General features: G+C 44.1%; 1 protein-coding gene across 1 annotated transcript in view; it reads right to left on the bottom strand.

Moving 5' to 3' along the window:
- KCNB2 (potassium voltage-gated channel subfamily B member 2) overlaps positions 1-19,513 on the bottom strand; it is a 258,851-nt gene that overhangs the window by 207,130 nt on the left and 32,208 nt on the right. The window contains exon 2 of the mRNA XM_066578577.1: positions 14,501-15,198. Coding sequence (XP_066434674.1) covers positions 14,501-15,079 — 579 coding nt within the window. The 5' untranslated portion in view covers positions 15,080-15,198. The remainder of the gene's footprint in view (positions 1-14,500; positions 15,199-19,513) is intronic.

The following is a 19,513-nucleotide window of genomic DNA, read 5'->3' as shown; positions in this document are numbered from 1 at the left end:
AATATGTTTAGTAGAGCATTTCATATAAGGTACTATATATAACAGCGTCATCACGCAAATATTGATGAACTGAAAGTATGTGGCTAGTGGTGGCCATAGGTAGAAATATATTCAATCTGATTGGAAAAAAATCACTTATGGTGACAATGCCATTGTCAGAGCAACTGTAAGACCTCCTTCACACAGGCGACAGTGATATCGCCACACGAGAAGATCGCTGCGCTATTGCATCTGTGTTCTGTGCGATATCGCGATTTTGCGCCACTAAAAAGTCGCACATGGTGGAACAAAGTTGCGCGACTTTGTGGCGCTCTTTGCCAGGAATATCGGGGGAATGGCTTGAAATATAAGCCCTACCCTAAAAATAAGCCTTGGCTACATTAAAAAAACAAAACACAATACATCCCCTAACAAGCGCTGTCCGCTCCAACACACTTCTCCTTGCAGGTCCCTGGCACTTGTTTGCAGTCTTCTGTCAGCGCTTTCTAGATTAGAGGCTCAAAAAACACGCCTCCAGGAAGCGCTGGCTCTGATTGGTTCTTGAGCGCTGCAGCTCAGCCAATCACTGTAGCACTCGATTAACCAATCACAGACATTCAATGTGATGGCTGTGATTGGTTCATTGAGTGCTGGCTCTGATTGGCTGTGCCACAGCGCTCAAGAATCAATCAGAGCCAGCATTTCCTGGGTTTTAAACTCTTTCACCAGGAAGCACTAACTGAAAACCACAAGCAAGTCTGCCGGAGCTGCAGAGGAGACGCACAGCGGAGCAGACAGCACCTCTTAGGTGATGTATTGTTTTTAATGCACCTATGGCTTATTTTAGGGCTTTTACAGTAGGACTTTGTATTCTCACAATGTAGCAGCCTACAAAACATGTGAAGAAACCCATTGGAAAGCATGGACTTCACATACATGCGATTTGTAGCGCTGTCACATCACAAGAAAATCGCGCAATTTTGTCGCCCGTGTGAAAGCGGCCTAAATGTTTCAGCGGTCTGAAATTTATCTCAATTGCTTAAAGGGGAAATCCACCAAAAAGTGACCTCCTGATGCCTATGAGACAAGTTAGAATACTGCAGTCCATAAATTCAGACCAGTTTACTAAATTATGGAGCTGTTGTATGTGACACATTGAAAGTAGACGGAGCTATCGTAAGCCAGCCACTTCATGATGTGCAATAATTCTACTTGCCCTCACATAAGTACAAAATTCATTACTTCAAGCTGTCAGCAGCCGCTTGCTGGTGGAGATAAATTGCTCCTGTCATCAGTCTAATTGTGTCTTTTCCCCCTCCTAGTCGTAACATGCAATGTGGCTCTTGTGGCCGGCATAGACAAGGCGCGGGATTGCAGCACTGTAGTATCAAGCATAGACTGGGAATAATCAGCCATTCGTTTCACTCTTAGAGCGGCGCCACACCAGCGTTTGCACAAATACGCTCGCTGCAGAGCAGCATGTCAGCGCAGGAACGAGGTTTGAAGAAGACCATAATCAGGGTGTTGTGCAAATGTCTGCGCATATTACTGCAGTCTTCGCGTGCCCAAAGCCAGATCACACTACATGCGGGAAACATAGGGCGGGACCTATCTTCCCAAAGTTTTTTTCAAACTACTGCGCTATGACGAAGAGCTTAAAGGTCCCGAGAAGAAAAAATAAAACCCGGTCATGCGCAACTATGTCGCGTAGCGGCTAACGTAGTTGTGCATACAGCCGTGTGAAGAAGCCCTTACAGTGGAAAATTTCGCGGCCATGCCGTGGATTTTCACGTGTTTACTTGTTGCAGAAATACCCCGGATTATCACTGCGGAAGTCATTCACTGCAAAACAGTAAGCGAATTCCGTGGTGGAAATCCGCACCAAAATCAACACCTGGATTTTGGTGCAGCTTCAGGTCTCTTTCACATGAATGTTTTAATTGCGCCAAACTTAGCCACGCAAAAAAAATCGCCACTATCTTTGCCAAAAATTGCATGAATCGATCGAGCAATGAGTTTAATTAGTGTTTGCTCGTCCATTCACACGGCTAGGTGCAACATTTTGCCGAAAAAATGTGCTGCTGATCGGAACTCCCTCGGTCGGCAGAAATCCTCCTAATCACTTTCTAATGACCTTAATAGAGGCACCAGTCATCTTTTCCCAGGGTTGGACGCAGCTAAACTCCCCCCCCCCCTTTTTCCTGCAGCTCCCATAGAAGTCTATGGAGGCGCCAGTGCTTTTCGGTCCAAAGATAGGGCAAGTCCTATATTTTTCTGTAGCAGGAAATTTCAGTCTCTGAATTCGGTCTCCGATGTGTTATTTTTTTCAGTCCGATTTTTTTTTTCGCGGCTCCAAATCGTTCACCTGAATGAATACATTGAAAAGCATTCATTCCGATAGTCGTGATTTTTTTTTGTGGCACAAAAAACAGTCGCGTGAACAGGGTGTGAAAATTGCGTGATTTTTGCATGATGCGAGAGTCAGTAAAAATGCAGATTATGAAAGCAACGATTTACAATGTTTTCCTTCCCATCTGCAATGTTTTCACTCATGCGACGCTGAGAGAATAAAAAATCCCGGCACGCTCTATCTTTCTGCAATCTGCGATTCTTTATCTCCCACGTTCCCCTATGGAGCCTTCTTTTTATCGAAGTGTAATGCAACAAACTTGCGTTGCGATGCTCTTTCAACATTAGAAAGTCCTATTGACTTTAACAAAAAATTGTGGCAAAATCGCTCGATAAAAACGCGTGAGAAAATCGCGAGTGGCAGCAATGATTTTGCAAGAAAGGACTAATATTTGCACTTAGTATAAATGCATATAAGACAAAATTACGTAAGGAAACCAAAGTGGGGAGATGTGGGATCTGACCCTAAACTCTCTGAGGAGATCCTACCTGAAAGTGGGGTGCTCACCCTGATGAGGGCAACCCCATGCCAGGAACTTGGGGCAACTCTGACTTTCCCTAGATGGTGACAGGGAATAGTGGCGAAGGATAGATGCCACACAACAGGATAAGCCAGAGATGTACAGGACCCCAGATAATATAAATAAAGAACCAGACAGACTTATGGTTACTGAAATACAGGATTGGACAGGAGTTGCCATGACAGCAGAGAGCTCAGTAATTATAATGCTCCGTTGTCACATGATCATGCAGACAATTGTGGGTCATGCATAGTACGAAATAATGTCTCCTTAAGACGATGACCTACGGCACACATATCAAACGTAAGGCTCGTGGGTTCAATCTGCCCGTCACCTCATTGTCTATGGCCGCTGCATCTAAGATCCTGAATCAGGTTTTTTATGCAGCGCCACAGCAGCAGGACTTCTACATTTGAAAGGAGTCGCTGCGCGCCACAGCGGAGTCTTCCCCTAAAACTACTTAATGGGGAGAAAATTACCTACCGACTGGGGGTATTCTGGGGAAGGAATTACTTACCTTCTAGGGACACCTACTTAATGGGGAGAAAATTACCTACCGACTGAGTGTATTCTGGGGCAGGAATTACCTACCGACTGGGGGCATCTACTTCATGGGGGGTGGAAATTACCTACCTTCTAGGGACACCTGCTTAATGGGGAGAAAATTACCTACCGACTGAGTGTATTCTGGGGCAGGAATTACCTACCTACTGGGAGACTTACCTACCCATCCCACCTACACCTTCACCCAATCGACTCTAACTATGCAGGGCACAAGTGACGCATTATTTGAGACACAGCTCAGTACAAAAGAGGTGGAAGGGGCTGGCTATAATCTTACATGGTCCTAAGGCCTTGTTCACATGAGCGCTCTTTTAGTGCAGTATGGGCACGTGAAAAGATCGCGGCTACACTGCACTAAAGATTGCGTGAACGGGTGATTTCTATCTGATTGAATTAGCTGTGAAATTGCCCGTTCACACGATTGGGAGCTGCGTGTTATCCAGCTCCCATAGGAATCTATGGAAACTCCCGCGTATCACGCACCAAAGATAGGTCAGGTCCTATCTTTTCTCGCACCATGGACCTTGGATGTGAGCATTGTAGCCACGCATTAAAAAGCAGACTGTAATCGGCTTAACTGTTAAGGAGTAGTTACATGTGTACAGTCTTATAATTGCATTTGGCTCTTTAAAGACAACCATAGGGATTCTTCCCCACTGGCGATAGGTTTTCTAGCGATGCGAGAATGAGTAAAAATGCATGATTATGAAACGAATGATTTTCAATGCTTTCATTCTCATTTGCGATGTGTTTACTCAAGCCTCGCTGTGATAAAAATCTGCAATATCAACCATTGTTTTCAATGGGACGAAACAGCCTTTGGATCCCCCATAGCAAGAAGAGAGAGGGGGCAGAGTTATAGGGGATTAACTACATATCTCCCCATATTTGGAGAGCTAGGGGGCGGGGCTACGGGGCTTCCCCAGGGCTTCCCCAAGAGCGGGGGCAATGCTAGGGACGGAGCGGCTTTCCAGCCCCGTATCTCTCGAAATATGGGAAGATTTGTAGGAGATCCTCTGTAGCTCCACCCCCTCTCTCTTCTCGCTATGGGGGATTCCAAGGCCCTATTAAAAACAATGGATGATATCGCAGTTTTTTCTTATCGCTGCGAGGCTAGAGTGAACACATCGCAAATGAGAATGAAGCCATTAAAAATCATTGGTTTCATAATCATGTGTTTTCCCTCACTCTCGCATCGCTAGAAAACCCATCACCAGCGTGCGAGAGCCCTAAGGCTGGGTTCACACAGGGCGGATTTGCCATGTAAATTCCGTCCGGAATTTCGCCGCGGAAAATCCGCCTGCGGCTGCTAATCCCGGGATTAGCCAGCCATGTGGACGAGATTTCTCAGAAATCTCGTCCACACGGGATGGCCAATCTGCTGCGGTTAATCTGGCCAAAACCGCGGGTGTGGTGCGGCTTTGCCGACCGCAGCCGCGGCTTTGCCGACCGCAGCATGTCCATTCTTTTTTCTTTCCGCTGCGGCCGCGCTCTCCTCTATGGGAGAGCCGGCCGCAGCGGAAGAGCGAGCGGCAGGGCCGCTTCAAAGCCGCCGCGGGTTTTTCCGCGGCGCTTCTCCCGGCGGAAATCTTGCGGTTTTTGCTGCGGCCAAACCGCGAGATTTCCTGTGCGAATCCGCCCAGTGGGAACCGGGCCTAAGGCTGATTTGGCCTATGTTTGACACTACTTCGCTCCACAGGAATCCATTCATTTACATAGAAGGCCTGAACTGAATTGGGGATCTTGGCGGAAGTCTTACTGCAGTTTCCGTTCACTTTTTTTTTTGCCTTTTTTTGGTATTTTTACTACTTTGCTGTCGGAGGCGGTGCTAGATTGTGGTATGTACTTGGGAAATAACACACCGTGGCTGTGACAGTGCAAGTAAATGCTTAGTGTCTCCAGAACACTCAGACTCTCTTAGCCAGCCTGACAATGATATAAATATTTATTTACACAGCTCTGGGCAAAGTACATTTCTGAAAAGCTTGCAAAAGAATATTCCCATTAGGCAAATCAAGTAGGTGCCGAAAATGAGATACAGTACAAAATTCATCAAGAAAATCAGGTTATTTGGCATTTGGCTGACAAACCCATCAGCAGTCCAACTAGTTGATAAAGTACAGGCCCGATGCAGACTCAATTATTTACAACTTAGTGGACAAGCTTTTATTCTCTTATTGACTAATGAGTTGAAACCAGAGTATGAGATGAATAAATGATGTATTCTATCATGACTATACTTAAAAAAGACCCAGCACAATGAACGGCGAAATAAATACTCCTATGTCCTCCGGTATGTGTAATAAATACTATATTAGAGTGATGACGGTTACTTGGCTCGCCCGCCAACACTACGGCTCACGTCCCTTCTGCAAGAAGAATGTCCATGGAAATATCATGTGGTCGCAGCAACCTTCACTTCATAAGTTTTTGGTTAGGGCTCCTGCACAAGTGCGCAAGTTCAGCAGCTCCCGCTCAACGTATTTGCGCAATCAATGGGTTTATTTTCCGCACGTAATGCGGTAATTTAATTCTCTTTTTAGGTAATAGCTGTGCTTTTGCGCTCACATAGAATCCCGCTAGCAATACGCCATGCTGTCATCACTGACCCAGCGCCCTGTAATCACCCCTAAGTATTCAACATGCGTGGCGAGACGCCATCCAGCGGTGGTTTTGGTACTTTCTGGCCTTGTGAGAGAGTAGCTGAGGTTGGAGACATCTTCTGATGATGAAGATGCCCTTTTGCCTTGGTAGCTGCCACTCTGATGTTGGCGGGCACGTGAGATGGCGGAGGCTTTTCCTAAAAGGACATGGAGGAAGAGGAGGTTCGGGGTTCATTCTCTGGGGTTTCAGAGTTGCCGTCTCTGATCTACGAAATTTATGAGCAATTCTATCTCCACTCGATAGAAGAGGCTTTCAAAAGGAAGCGCTCTTCAAAATGTTTGCCGTGTCTTGCCTGCAATTATTTGCAAACCCAGGGGCGTAGCTAAAGGCTCATGGGCCCGAGTGCTAAAGTTTATCTTGGGGCCCCCCAGCTTCTTTTAACCCCTTAATGCGAGGCATAATTTGAAGCTCCTGGGCCCCAATGTAAAATCTGTAACAGGGCCCCCAACTATAATGCTTTATTCATAGTACTGGGCTCCCTATATGGAGAAGAGAGGCCTTATGGGCCCCCTAAGGTTCGTGGGCCCGGGTGCAACTGCATCCCCTGCATTCCCTATAGTTATGCCGGTGTGCAAACCTTATAGTGCCCTGACAGGTTGCTGTGGAAAAGCAATGTTTCCCATGCATATCTGTTCACAGTTCATGTGCGTTTTCGTGCCCCATAGAACTCCTATTGGGTTTTGGTGCTCAATTTCCCACAAAAATCGTGCATGTCGCGTATTTTCTTCCCCACTGAAATCCATGGATTCTATTGTATGCGGTTTCACTATGTGATTAGTATTTATCTCCATATATTTCATTTTCTATTGCGCAGATTCTGATCTGTATTTACCCAATAAAAAGAATAGCAATATGGAGGCACATACAGAAAAGTTAGGTCATGCCGCATTTAAAAAAATGGCCACTGAATAGAAACCTAGATTTCCATTAGCTCTGCATTACGGTCCACAAAACACGATCCAAATACGGAGCTAAAATATGATAGCATGAAAGTGGCCTCATGGAGGTTTCCATGGACTTTAGTATTCCCAGCTTACCAATTCCCAGGAATTGCGCACGAAAAACACACTCATGAGAACAAACCTATTCAAATCAATGGATTCGCTTTGTCACGTTTTGCGGGCATGAGTCTTATGGACGCAAAAACGCGCACAAACACGTTTGTCTGTTGAAGCCCTCAGTCAGATTTCACACGGATGAAAAAAATCGCGCAATTTTCCGACACACCCATTGATTTCAATGGTAGTTTAAAGTATATCAATTGAGCTACCTTTTTTTTATGCGCAGAAAAAATGAATTACACTCCGATGACCTCGCACAATTAAACCGCCAATACCGAGCAAAAGCCGATGTAAATCGCAGACATCCCCAATGAAATCGCTCAGTGACGGATTGCCCCCGCCCGTGTGAGTAACGCCTCGCTGCTACAGTTGTTTGTAAACGTCCCAGCTTAATTCAGGCCCGCTTCGGATGTAGCAGCTTTCTGGCGCTCGCTGTCCTCTGTGCAGTGACATGTAAAATGGGAGCGCGCCGGTCATTTAGGAGATGTGGCCTTTATCAGGCTCACCGCTTAAATGTCACCACTGAAAATGGGTTTCTGAAGGTAAAATATTAGGTTTAATTTCCATGTCGGCTGCTGATTTCAGTAATGACTTTCTGTGTTGGAATCTGAAGCAGTCACCAGTTTCCGAATAGATATAAGCAATTCGGTGAAGTTCAGCACAATCTGTGCAATTATAGAACCATATAAGCCATTTACCAGCCAGAAGAGACTGAAATATGCATCTATACTTCAGCATTACAGCATTATACTTTGTCTAATATGTAGCAAATAACAGTTCTGGAAATGTATCTGTTGGCGAACCGTCAATGTAACAAGTTTTCACTCATTCGCTTATCTTTTTCTTTTTGCAACAATGAAGATAAAATATAGGTGGCAGGACTGACTAATAGTGATGAGCGAGCATGCTCGGTTAAGGAAATTGAGCGAGCATCGTCATTTTCGAGTAACTGCCTGCTCGTCCAAAAAGATTCGGGGGGGGGGGCGGGAGTGAGCGGGGTGTTGCGGGGGTAAGCGGGGGAGAGAGAGAGAGATCCCCCCCGTTCCCCCCACTCTCCCCCGCCGCCCCCTGAATCTTTTCGGACGAGCAGGCCGTTACTCGAAAATGCCGATGCTCGCTCCACTAATTTCCTTAACCGAGCATGCTTGCTCATCTCTACTGACTAATAGTATGATGCAACGGTCCTACGTCCTTATTCTCACTTAGTGAAGTTTAATACAAGCGTGACATTTTAAAGAGAACTAGAGTTAAGCGAGCATACTCGCTAAGGGCAATTACTCGAGCAAGCATTGCCCTTAGCGAGTACCTGTCCGCTCGGCAGAAAAGATTCGGGTGCCGGCGTGGCGCGAGTAGCAGCAGGGAGGAACAGTAGGGAGATCTCTCTCTCCCTCTCTTCCCCCCCGCTCCCTCCTGCTCACTCCCGCAACTCACAGCTCCCCAGCGCTGGCAGCTGAATCTTTGCTCCCGAGCGGGCAGGTACTCGCTAAGGGCAATGCTCGCTCGAGTAATTGTCCTTAGCGAGTATGCTCGCTCATCTCTAAAGAGAACCCATCCCCAGGTCCATGCATAGCACAAAGCCGTGACAAATACGCCCATATGGTCCATCCATATTCTATTCTGAAAAACTGTTGTGTTTCAGAAAAAACATACTAAAACGTTTGACTTGGAGCGTGCTGGTGCTGAAGGGCTGGGCTCACCAAGAGTGACAGCTACTCTCCCTACTTGTGTATTGGGAGAGGGCGGGGAGAGGCCGGTGTGGCCCGCCTCTTTGACTCGGAGTTCCGTTTCAATTTAGCTCAGAGTTGGACTTCTAAATATGTTTTTTTTCTGAAATGCAACAACATTTCATCTCAGGAAAAAAACATACCTGGCCCAAATGGGCATATCTGTCCCAGGCTGATGTTGCCCATGGTTCGGGTAGCATGAATCTGGTATCAGGTTCACTTTAATTAGTTGATGTACTGTACTTACCTTATTTACCTAGTCTGTGATTCTTTCTATTATATTAGTATACCCATTAATTAAAGTAAACCTGTAAGCAGGTTCATGCTACCCGAACCATGGGCAACATCAACCTGGGACAGATACGCCCATTATGTATGATTATGATGAAGCTTTGTGGATTTACAGAGGTTGTATGAGATTGACAAACATGACTGCCTTCATTTTCTACACTTTCTACACATTTGCAACAACCTGATTCTTACGTTGGAAAAACTATCCAAGAAACGAGGAAAAGAATGTCAGGACATCTTAGCACAATCCGGACTATAAAGGACACATCAGTGGCTCGCCATATTAATAGAATCCATAGCGGTGACTAGAGATGAGCAAGTATACTCGCTAAGGCACATTACTCGAGCGAGTAGTGCCTTAGCCGAGTATCTCCCCGCTCGTCTCTAAAGAATCGGGGGCCTGCGTGGGTGACAGGTGAGTTGCGGGGAGCGGGGTGGAGCAGGGGGGAGAGAGGGAGAGAGAGATCTCCCCTCCGTTCCTGCCCGCTCTCCCCCGCCGCTGCTGGCCCCTGAATCTTTAGAGACGAGCGGGGAGATACTCGGCTAAGGCACTACTCGCTCGAGTAATGTGCCTTAGCGAGTATACTCGCTCATCTCTAGCGGTGACCTAAATTGTCTGAGATTCATAGGCCTCAGTCAGATTCGATTGGGACCTCGGGGGGGGGTAATTTGGATCTCAGACTGAGACGTGAGGAATCTCGATGGATATTTAGGTTGAAATCCGTGAGCCCTGTTGGCCTTAATGAAGATTTTCCATTGTCTCCATTTATAGAATCCTTCTGGCTGATGTGAATTTCCTATATATGGATCTATCTGATATATTTGGTTTAGATGAACTATTATTGGACCATATGACGTTTACAACATCTCTTTTAGCTGTAGTCTGCGGCACTCGAGAGCGGATGTGGTTATATTATCCCTTTCTGTGGCCCATCTAGCCCATAAACATAACTTTATAAAGACAGTGATACCTGAGGCAGTGGGATTTGCCATCATTGTTGGTTTGAGTATATTTAGTTGATGGGGATTAGACCTTGCAGTTTTTCTAAGTGTCAGTACAGACACTATGAGATGGCCACATTGCTATATTTTCTAATGTTCAGGCATGCTCAGTTGATGTGGATAAAAGCTGATACACTTTCTATTTGCGCGTAAAGATTCTATTGAGATAGCTGCGTTTGCTTTAATTTCTAAGTACTGGAGCATGCTCAGTTGATGCAGGCAGTATTCAATACTTTCTTCAAATACCTGCACATACTTTATTGAGTCAGCCACCCTTATATTCTCTAAGTGTTCAGGCGTGCTCAGTGGATGCGGATAAAACCCAACAATCTTTCTATGTGCCTACAAACGCTCTGTTTAGATGGCTGCGCTTGCTGTATTTTCTAAGTACTTGGGCATGCTCAGTTGACGCTCAGTAATTTTTCCAAGTACCTGTACATGCTCTGTTGAGATAGCTGTGTTTGCTATGTTTTTCTAAGTACTTGGGCATGCTCAGTTGACGCGGGCAGCACTCAATCATTTTTCTTAGTACCTGCACATGCTCTGTTGAGATAGCTGTGTTTGCTATGTTTTGCGCTGCGGAATAAGTTGGCGCTATACAAATAAAGATTATTATTATTTTTCTAAGTACTTGGGCATGCTCAGTTGATACAGATAGAATGTAATATTCTTTTCTAAGTATCTGCACACGCTCTATTGAGCTCGCTGCACTTGCTATTTTCTAAGTCCTTGGGCACGATCAGGTGATTCGGGCAGCACTCAGTTGCTTTTCTAAGTGTCTGCACATGCCTTATTGAGGTAACTATGCTTGCCATTTTCTAAATCCTTAGGCAAGCTCAGTTGATTTGGACAGCATTCAATTATTTTTTTAAGTGTCTGCCCACGCTCTATTGAGATAGCCATGCCTGCCCTTTACTGGGCATGCTCTGGCGACACACTATGTTTGGTGGAGCCATTAATATGGGATTGGCCAAACTATAGCACCATTCGCTGTCTGTCAAGATTTTCTCACATCATTATTTGTTGCTGTCTTGTCTCTGGTCTGGATTGGCTACTCGAAAGAATGTTCCGCCTTTCTTCTATTTAAGAGTTATCAGTTCAGTATTCGGCTCACTATACCCCTGGTTGTCTTCTCCCCCTGAGGACGCTGCAAGGCGAAACATGTCAGGGTGGCGATAGGTTAGATTTTCATAGGGTTTTGGTGCTGCTGACGTATTAATTTCCACATAGGCTTTTGGACTTTGGCCATCCAGGTTTATGTTGTAGTGTGTATACGCACAATTACACACATGATACTGGTTGATGACTGCCGGTCACATTTCATTGCTACCACCATTTGCCCCTTTATTTTAAATATCACTCGATGCTGACCTTGACTTCTTTGAATAATAAAGTGTTTATATTAGATTTTAGGGGATATATTACCTATGGGGATTTTTTGTTTTTGACTATTAGAATTGTGCACCCTGTTTCTGCAGCGTCATTCTGCTCTGTTAGGCCAAGCTGAAAATAGTGCCTAAAACACGTAATAACTATGATGCAAGGCGTCTAGGACATGCTTTTGGTAAAACTGGTACATTTGCACGATAAATCTATCCCATTTTTTTATTCTATTTTGTAACTTTGAACTTGACGATAAGAGTCTAGAGCAACGTTTCCCAACTTGTTTTTTGCTTGCGGCAAACCCGATCGAAACATTTTTAGCTTGTGGCACCTCTGCAAAATAAAAGTCTCTCTCTCCTCCAGCGGCACCCGTGGGAGCTTCTCTCGCTAAACGAGTGTACTACTGCATCCTGGTTGGGTATCACTGGTCTAAGGTAACATACGTAACTCTGTATTGGTGGCAGTCCCAGTGCCCACTGCAATGTCACATACAGCGGAGTAGGCATAGGCATTTTTAGCTGGCAGTCAGTTATTGCAGAGGTTACAGCGCTGCCACATAAAATAATAGAGTTGGTAAGTAACCGCAACATGATATTATTTTATTATGACTCGCAAGGAATAAAATATGAAGTATTAATCTGGGGTCAGTGAAACCATAGCCTAAGAATTTAATTAGTTCACATGACCAAACAACACATAGTTGTTTGCATTGTTGCTAACATATATACCACTCATTGTACCGGTTATGACCTGCAGCAATTACATGGTCGGGATAGCTATAATAGTTGCACATATGTAATATGTAGTGGTAGCAGTCACAAATCAATACCATGATAAGCTATGTATAACTGTAGCAAAGTTTAACTTAATAGTTCACTTTGATATTCTATGTATTAGATACACAAGGGTTAACAAACTTTACCTTTGTCAATGTAAAGTTATCTGGTTCTATGAGTTTAACACATTAAAGAGAAACTGTCACCATCTTTTCACAGCCCTCTCTGAGAGCAGCACAAGGTAGTACAGGCAGTAGTTTGGCAGAGAAGCACAGGAAGTAGTCCTCTATAGTCATTGGCTGCAGCCAGACACACCCACCCTCCAATCACAGATTGACTGCTGTCTGCCTTTTACTGTGTATAGAGAGATAACTGTCAATCAGTGGCTGAAGATCGGGGTGGGTGTGGCTAGCTGCAACTCATGAATATTGAGGACTGCTTCTTGTAGTTCCCTGTGTGTGGCTGCCATCCTGTTTCCCTGAAAATAAAACATACCCTGAAAATAAGACATAACATGATTTTCCAGAATTTTTGAGGATGCAAAATGATTTTTCAGGCTTTTTGAGGATGCTTGAAATATAAGCCCTACTCCAAAATTAAGCCCTGCTAACAGTTAATTTAAAAAGTCAATTTAAATAGTGTCCAGGCAGCTATACATGTAAAAAAGTTAAACCTTTTTGAACAAAAATTAATATAAGACACTGTCTTATTTTTGGGAAAACACGGTACTAATAAAACTCAATTTTATCCCAGAGTACTGCACAAATACAGCAGACATATCAATGTAATCAGCGTGCCGGTCACTTTCTAATGCTGCTCTCAGAGAGGGCTGTTAAAAGAGGGTGACAGATTCCCTTCAAGTTAATATTTGCTAAATGCATGCTCATTTAAAATGATAATTGTGAGTAAAGAAACCTAAAGATGTATGTTACCGACATTAACACATGTGGAATAAAAGAAAAGGATGAGCATTAGGGATGAGCGAGCATGCTCGTCTGATGTTCGATCGAGCATTAGCATACTGGAAAGTGCTCGTTACTCATGCGAGCACCACGAGGTGCTCGGTTAAATGAGTGAGAGAGCATTTTGGTGCTCGCTCCACTCTAATAAGCATATGCTGATGTAAAATATATCATAATGCATTATTTGTTAATAGATCTGCTCACCCAACTCTGTATTAGTGAAGATCTTCAAAGCTTTGGGATATACAGGACCGGTGAAAAGTTTGGACGCCCCATATGATTCCATGTTTTTTGTTTTTACATTGTAGATTCATATTGAAGACATGAAAATTAAAGAGGAACACATATGGAATTAAGAAGCAAAGAAATGTAATAATGTCATAATGTGGATTAGAGGAGTAGTTGAATAGGGCTAAGCACTTATGGGACTGTGTACCAACTGTACTTCTACACAACTGGCAGTCTCATACACATTAGGAATAGTGATGAGCGAGCATACTTGCTAAGGGCAATTTCTCGATCGAGCATTGCCCTTAGCGAGTACCTGCCCGCTCGGGAGCAAAGATTCGGCTGCCGGCGGGGGGCGGGGAGAGCGGGGAGGAACGGAGGGGAGATCTCTCTCTCCCTCTCTCCCCCCTCTCCCCCCTGCTCACTGTTGCAACTCACCTGTCACCCGGACCTTTTCTCCCGAGCGGTTAGGTACTCGCTAAGGACAATGCTCGATCGAGTAATTGTCTTTAGCGAGTATGCTCGCTCATCTCTAATTAGGAAGATAAGAAAATGATTAAAAACCAGTCCAGGTGACTAACCTCATGAATCTGATTGACAGAATGCCAAGAGTGTGCAAAGCTGTCATCAAAGCAAAATGGGACTAGTTTGAAGATTATAAAGTAGACTCTGGTGTATTTAACATATTTTTGTTTACTACTTAATTCCATATAGGTTCCTTCAGAGTTTTCATGTCTTCAATAGAAATCTACAACCCCGAAAATAAAATAAAAAAATTAAAAACCATGGAGTCAAAAGCCGTGTCCAAACTTTTGACTGCTATTGTGCATTGGTATACAGCACACAATGAGATAATAAACAACACTCTCCTTCCTTAAGATGCTCCGTATTATTCACTTCGCTGTCATTGCATAAGACGTTTACAGTGTATATTACCTTTGCAGCTACTGATGAGTTTGGCTTTTCCAGTAGGTCCCAAAGCTTTTTTCGTTTGTCGGGGCAGCAAGTATTATCAAATTCTTCGCCTTCCCTCTCTCTCAAAGTCTCTGCTTCTCTTCTGAGCTCCTCGTTCATTTGCTCTTTCTTCTGATGATATCTGGCCTGGCAGCACGACTCCAAATATATTTCATCAATTCCCCAGTAGTCCAGCTCCTGGCCAAATGACAGTGCACACATCTCCTCCATCATATGCAGCTTCCCTGTCCTATAGAAATTTAATATAGAAGTAAAAGCTCCTGGATGCCGGTCAAAAAAATACTCATTCTCATTTAGATTGTAGTCATCGCATACTTCCAGTAGACTCTCATGAGTGTTACAGTCTCTGAGTTTTCCTAGTCTAGTCCTTGGCAGACGGTCTAAAGTCCTCCATAAGACTTCGTGGTTTAAGCCTCCTACATTTATTTTCACTCTCCGAGAACATGCTTTGCTTCGAATTATCTCCACTGGCTCTGGTGGAAGAGAGAGGGTGGATCTTGAGGCCTTTTTGTTCAGCCCTGGAGGAGCCTTTTCTGCCATCTTGTGTAAAACACAGGGCTTATTCGAGTTTCTTGGAGCAGGTAGTCATGGGAAATGCAGACAAGATTTCACAAAACTCAGGCTGGTTACCAATATTACAGAGAGATCCACAATTCAAGCTGCAATATACAGAAAGAAGGATTAATATGACAATTCTGCAAAGGGAAAAAAATAATGCATGCTAAAGATCTAGATACAGCTTTTGCATGAAACAAAGCGTTATATGAATATTTACGAACAAAGTACGACAGATGGGGGATACTTTTTGTACTTTTTTTTTTAAATAATGGAAAACTGTTATAGGATGGGTCCAATTACAATTAGGGCACCTGTATGATTGAAAAAGGCCTCATGCACATGGGGCAAATTGAGCAGCGAATTAGGCACTTGTTAGTAGGCGTGGGCGTTCCACTGCTCATGTGCCTATTGATGTGCGAGGAGATTCCGCTCTCCACGCACAACAGCGAATTTTATTTGCGGCTGCTCCTTGTCGGAATAAAATTGCAGCATGCTCTATCTTCCCACGGATACCACAAGGACGGCTTCCATTGAAGTCAATAGAAGCTGTCCCTGCCTAGGAACGCTCGCAGCTGTCATTGTCCATGGGAAAGTTGGAGATTAAATTTAAAAAAACACACTACGCATGCACCGGCCGCGTCGGCCAGCATGCCGACGCATCCGCCATGCTGAAGAAAGAAAATCCGACCGGCACGGAGGAGACCCGCGCTGGATCTGGAGAGGCAAGAACCTCTCTTTTAATGCCCATGTCTGCGGGCACTGGCAGATTCCACTGTGGGATTCAGCTGTGCATGCCCATGTGCATGAGGCCTAAATCTAAGAGGCTGTGAGAACAGTTTACCTAGTTGATAAGGTTGAAAAAACAGGTCAAAGGTTCATCACGTGCAACCTATAGTCCTACTATGTTATCTAAGATGAAGGCAAAAGCTACCATTAGATGTAGGCCAACCACCCCATATTAGGGCAGAAAAATCCTTCCTAACTCCAAATATGGTAATCGGAAAATTTTCCTAAAGCAACGTCACCTTTCCAGAAATCTAGTTGCCAAAACTTGTAATGTTTTTCAAGAGAAGCACCCAGGTTCTTGAACTTGCTCAAAGAATCAACCATCATGAAATGCTGTAGCTTAGAGTTCCATCGTCTTATTGCTCTTACAGTAAGGCCACATGCACACGGTTGGGTTGGATTCCGCATTTGGGAGCCTGCAGTGAAATCCAACCCTGTGCCCAGCTGGCATCTGCGCATACCTGATATTTTCTTGTTGTATTGTACTGCCGATGGGCCGCACTGCTCATCGTCGGATATGTGCAATACAGATTTTTTTTTAACTCCTGCTTTTCTCGTGGGATCCGTGGCCTGTCCGTTACCTGCTTTTGTAGTGCAATCCACCTCTTCAGTCTCTTAATTATCTTGGTTGCCCTCCACTGCACCAACTCTTATACGCAGGTGACCAGAGTTGTACACACTATTTCATGTGTGTTCTGACTACTGAATTTCAGAGGCAAAACTATGTTCTTCTCATGAGCATCTATCCTTTTTTCGTGTGCATCCCATGATTTTATTTGCTTTTGCATCAACGGTTGGGCACGGGTTCCTAAAATTAAGTTACTGCCCACCAAGATCTCCAGGTCTTTTTCAGTGGCAGTTTTACCCAGTATTTTGCCATTTAATACATAATTACAAACCAAACCTGAAGGAAAATCCATGCATCCAAAATCATTGTCCTAATGTACAAAAATATGTACAATACCAAGAGAGACTGTACCGGCAGATATCAAATATATAAATCGATCTTTAGAAATCCATCAGTTTACCATTAAAACTAGCAGACGATAAAAAAGACAGTACAAAGACAAAAAACTATGGCAAACAGGACAAGACCAACAATAATAACAAATAAGTACTTTTAAGAAATATATACCCCTTATAAAGCCATCCAAAACAATAAATACAACAGCCGAAAAACATAAAGTGCAAGTGTGAAAGATCAGTCCTGATAATAATATGAAAGTCATATATAATGTGAAAACCAGACAAAGAAGAAATTATGTAATAAAAGTTGATTTAACCGTAAATGCATAAGGTGCCCTCGCCGCCGGTCCTGTCACTCAGGCAGCTGCCGTGTGGTGCAGGGGAGCCCCAGTCCTCGTTACCTCCCTTGGCCCCGAGCTCCTCCTCACCGCCGGGTTGCTAGGAACACGGCCGGGACTGCCCCGCGCTGCGTCCTAGATGCCATGGCAACCCAGCATGCCTCTCCTCCTCTGCCTCCTGCAGGGCTCCCTGTTTTTTGGACCTGACGTTGCCTTTGCCTGACCCTCTTGTATCACGTTCCCTCTCGTTGCCGACCTGGATAGTCTGACTCGCCTTGGTGTTGTTTGTTCCGGTGTCTGTCTTTTCGTGAGTCCCTGTGTCCCCCTTCCTTAGTGAGTGTATGGACCGTCGCCCAATTGTCGCCCTGGGGCTTAGCCCAGGGGGCGCAAGTAGGTAGGGATAGAGGTTGCGGGTTTTTCAGGGACCTCCAGTATCCCGGACCCTAGTCTTGACATAAGGTAGACACAACTGTTTACCCTCCACACCCAATGCTCCGTCTGGGTTGGTTAGAAAATCACATGGACAGTCTTTTAAACATAGGATAACAAAAAAACCTCCAACAAAACTAAGTATAAAGCACTGACCTACTACTGTACCTTGTTAATCTTGAACACTTCGTCTGAGTTGTGTGTTATTCCACCTTTGTCCCTCCTCTTCCCCTAATCTAGCATCGTCTCTTTCTATTGGTGCTACTTAAATGGGTTGTACCAACATGCACAATCCCTCCCTGAAAGTGGGGCCTGGGCAAACAGCTAATCGCCCCACCCCAAATCCTGCTCTCGGTGCCCCTAGCATTCAGCATTTTGCTGTAACAATGGTAGACTCCAGCACTGAAGGTAAAATTTAAACTTCATGCTTTATTAGTAAACGGATTTAAATACTCATGGTACGCAGACCATAAAAACACCAAGCTGGTGCGTTTCTGACTCAGTTCGAGTCCTTAACCATTATGACTAAGAACTTGAACTGAGTTGGAAATGTGTCAACTTGGTGTTTTTATGGTCTGCGTACCCTGAGTTTTTGAATCTCTTTACTAATAAAGCATGAAGTTGAAGTTTTACCCACGGTGCTGGAGTCTACCATTGTTACAACATTTTCTCACCTGGGAACTGGCCTGACATTCACGTCTCCTTTCATCAATTTCTGGACTTTAAGTGTGTATTTCTCCAAAAGCTGATTCATTTCTTTGTTTATTTATACCCATTCAGGTGATTTTGCCAGTGGAAGGCATGGCCGTACAAGCAGTGTAGTATTACAACATGGCCATTCCGATGAATAACCATCTTACAATAACAGGATGGCCCAAGGTTCTCCAGAATGTGAGTTGATCTTCCTGAAAAGCTCTCTGTTGTGGGTTACAGAGGGAATCCCAAGCAGGGGACCCCGGCCTATAAGGTTCATTTACTCTAATAGGGCATATGAACTGGGGTTCTGCTCCTGGGACAACCCCTTTAATACATAATTGTAGAATTTGTTAACTAGGTACAAGTGCATCACCATACGTTTTTCCAAATTCAACTTCATTTGCCATTTTTCTGGCCAAGCCCTCAGCTTCCTCAGATTCCTCTGCAATATTATAATATCCTTCTCTGTGTTAATTACTTTACAAAGCTTAATATCATCTGCAAACATTAATATTCTACTCTGTAAGCCCGCTACAAGGTCATTCATAAACATATTAGAAGGAAGAGTACCTAATATGGACCTCTGTGGCCCAATTGGAATATGTACAACTACCGGTAGTAACCATCCTCTGTTTCCTATCACCGAGCCCTTTATTTATATATATATATATATATATATATATATATATATATATATATATATACATATACATATCTCCACATTTTATATAACAACCATGTGCGGCACAGTGTGAGATACCTTTGAAAAGTCCCAAAAAGACAACATCCACAGCTTTACGTCAGTCCAGTCTAGGCCGTACTTCCTTGTAGAAGCTGATCCGATTGGTTTAAGAGGACTAATCCTTCATAAACCCATGCTGATATGGAGTTATACAGCTATTTCCATCGAGATACTCCAGTATAGCATCTCTTGGAAACCATTCAAATATTTGACCCATCGGGCTACAAGACTTCTAGACTCACTTTATGACTTTTTTTTTATTTTGGCGTCATACTTGCTATGTACCAATCCTGTGGAACATAACCTTTATTTATAGAGTCCCTAAATGTTAGAAATAAAGGACTGTCTATCACTTGATTCTTGCGGAATTCCTGCAGGTGTAATCAAGACTAAGGGATTTGTCTACTTCAGAGTTGTTAAGGCGGCGTTGCACTTCTTGCTAGGTGAAGAAAGATGACA

The sequence above is a fragment of the Eleutherodactylus coqui genome, chromosome 9 (genome assembly GCF_035609145.1).
Source record: "Eleutherodactylus coqui strain aEleCoq1 chromosome 9, aEleCoq1.hap1, whole genome shotgun sequence".
NCBI lineage: Eukaryota > Metazoa > Chordata > Amphibia > Anura > Eleutherodactylidae > Eleutherodactylus > Eleutherodactylus coqui.
The sequence above is the reverse complement of the archived record's forward strand: the minus strand, read 5'-3'. Positions and strand labels throughout refer to the sequence as shown.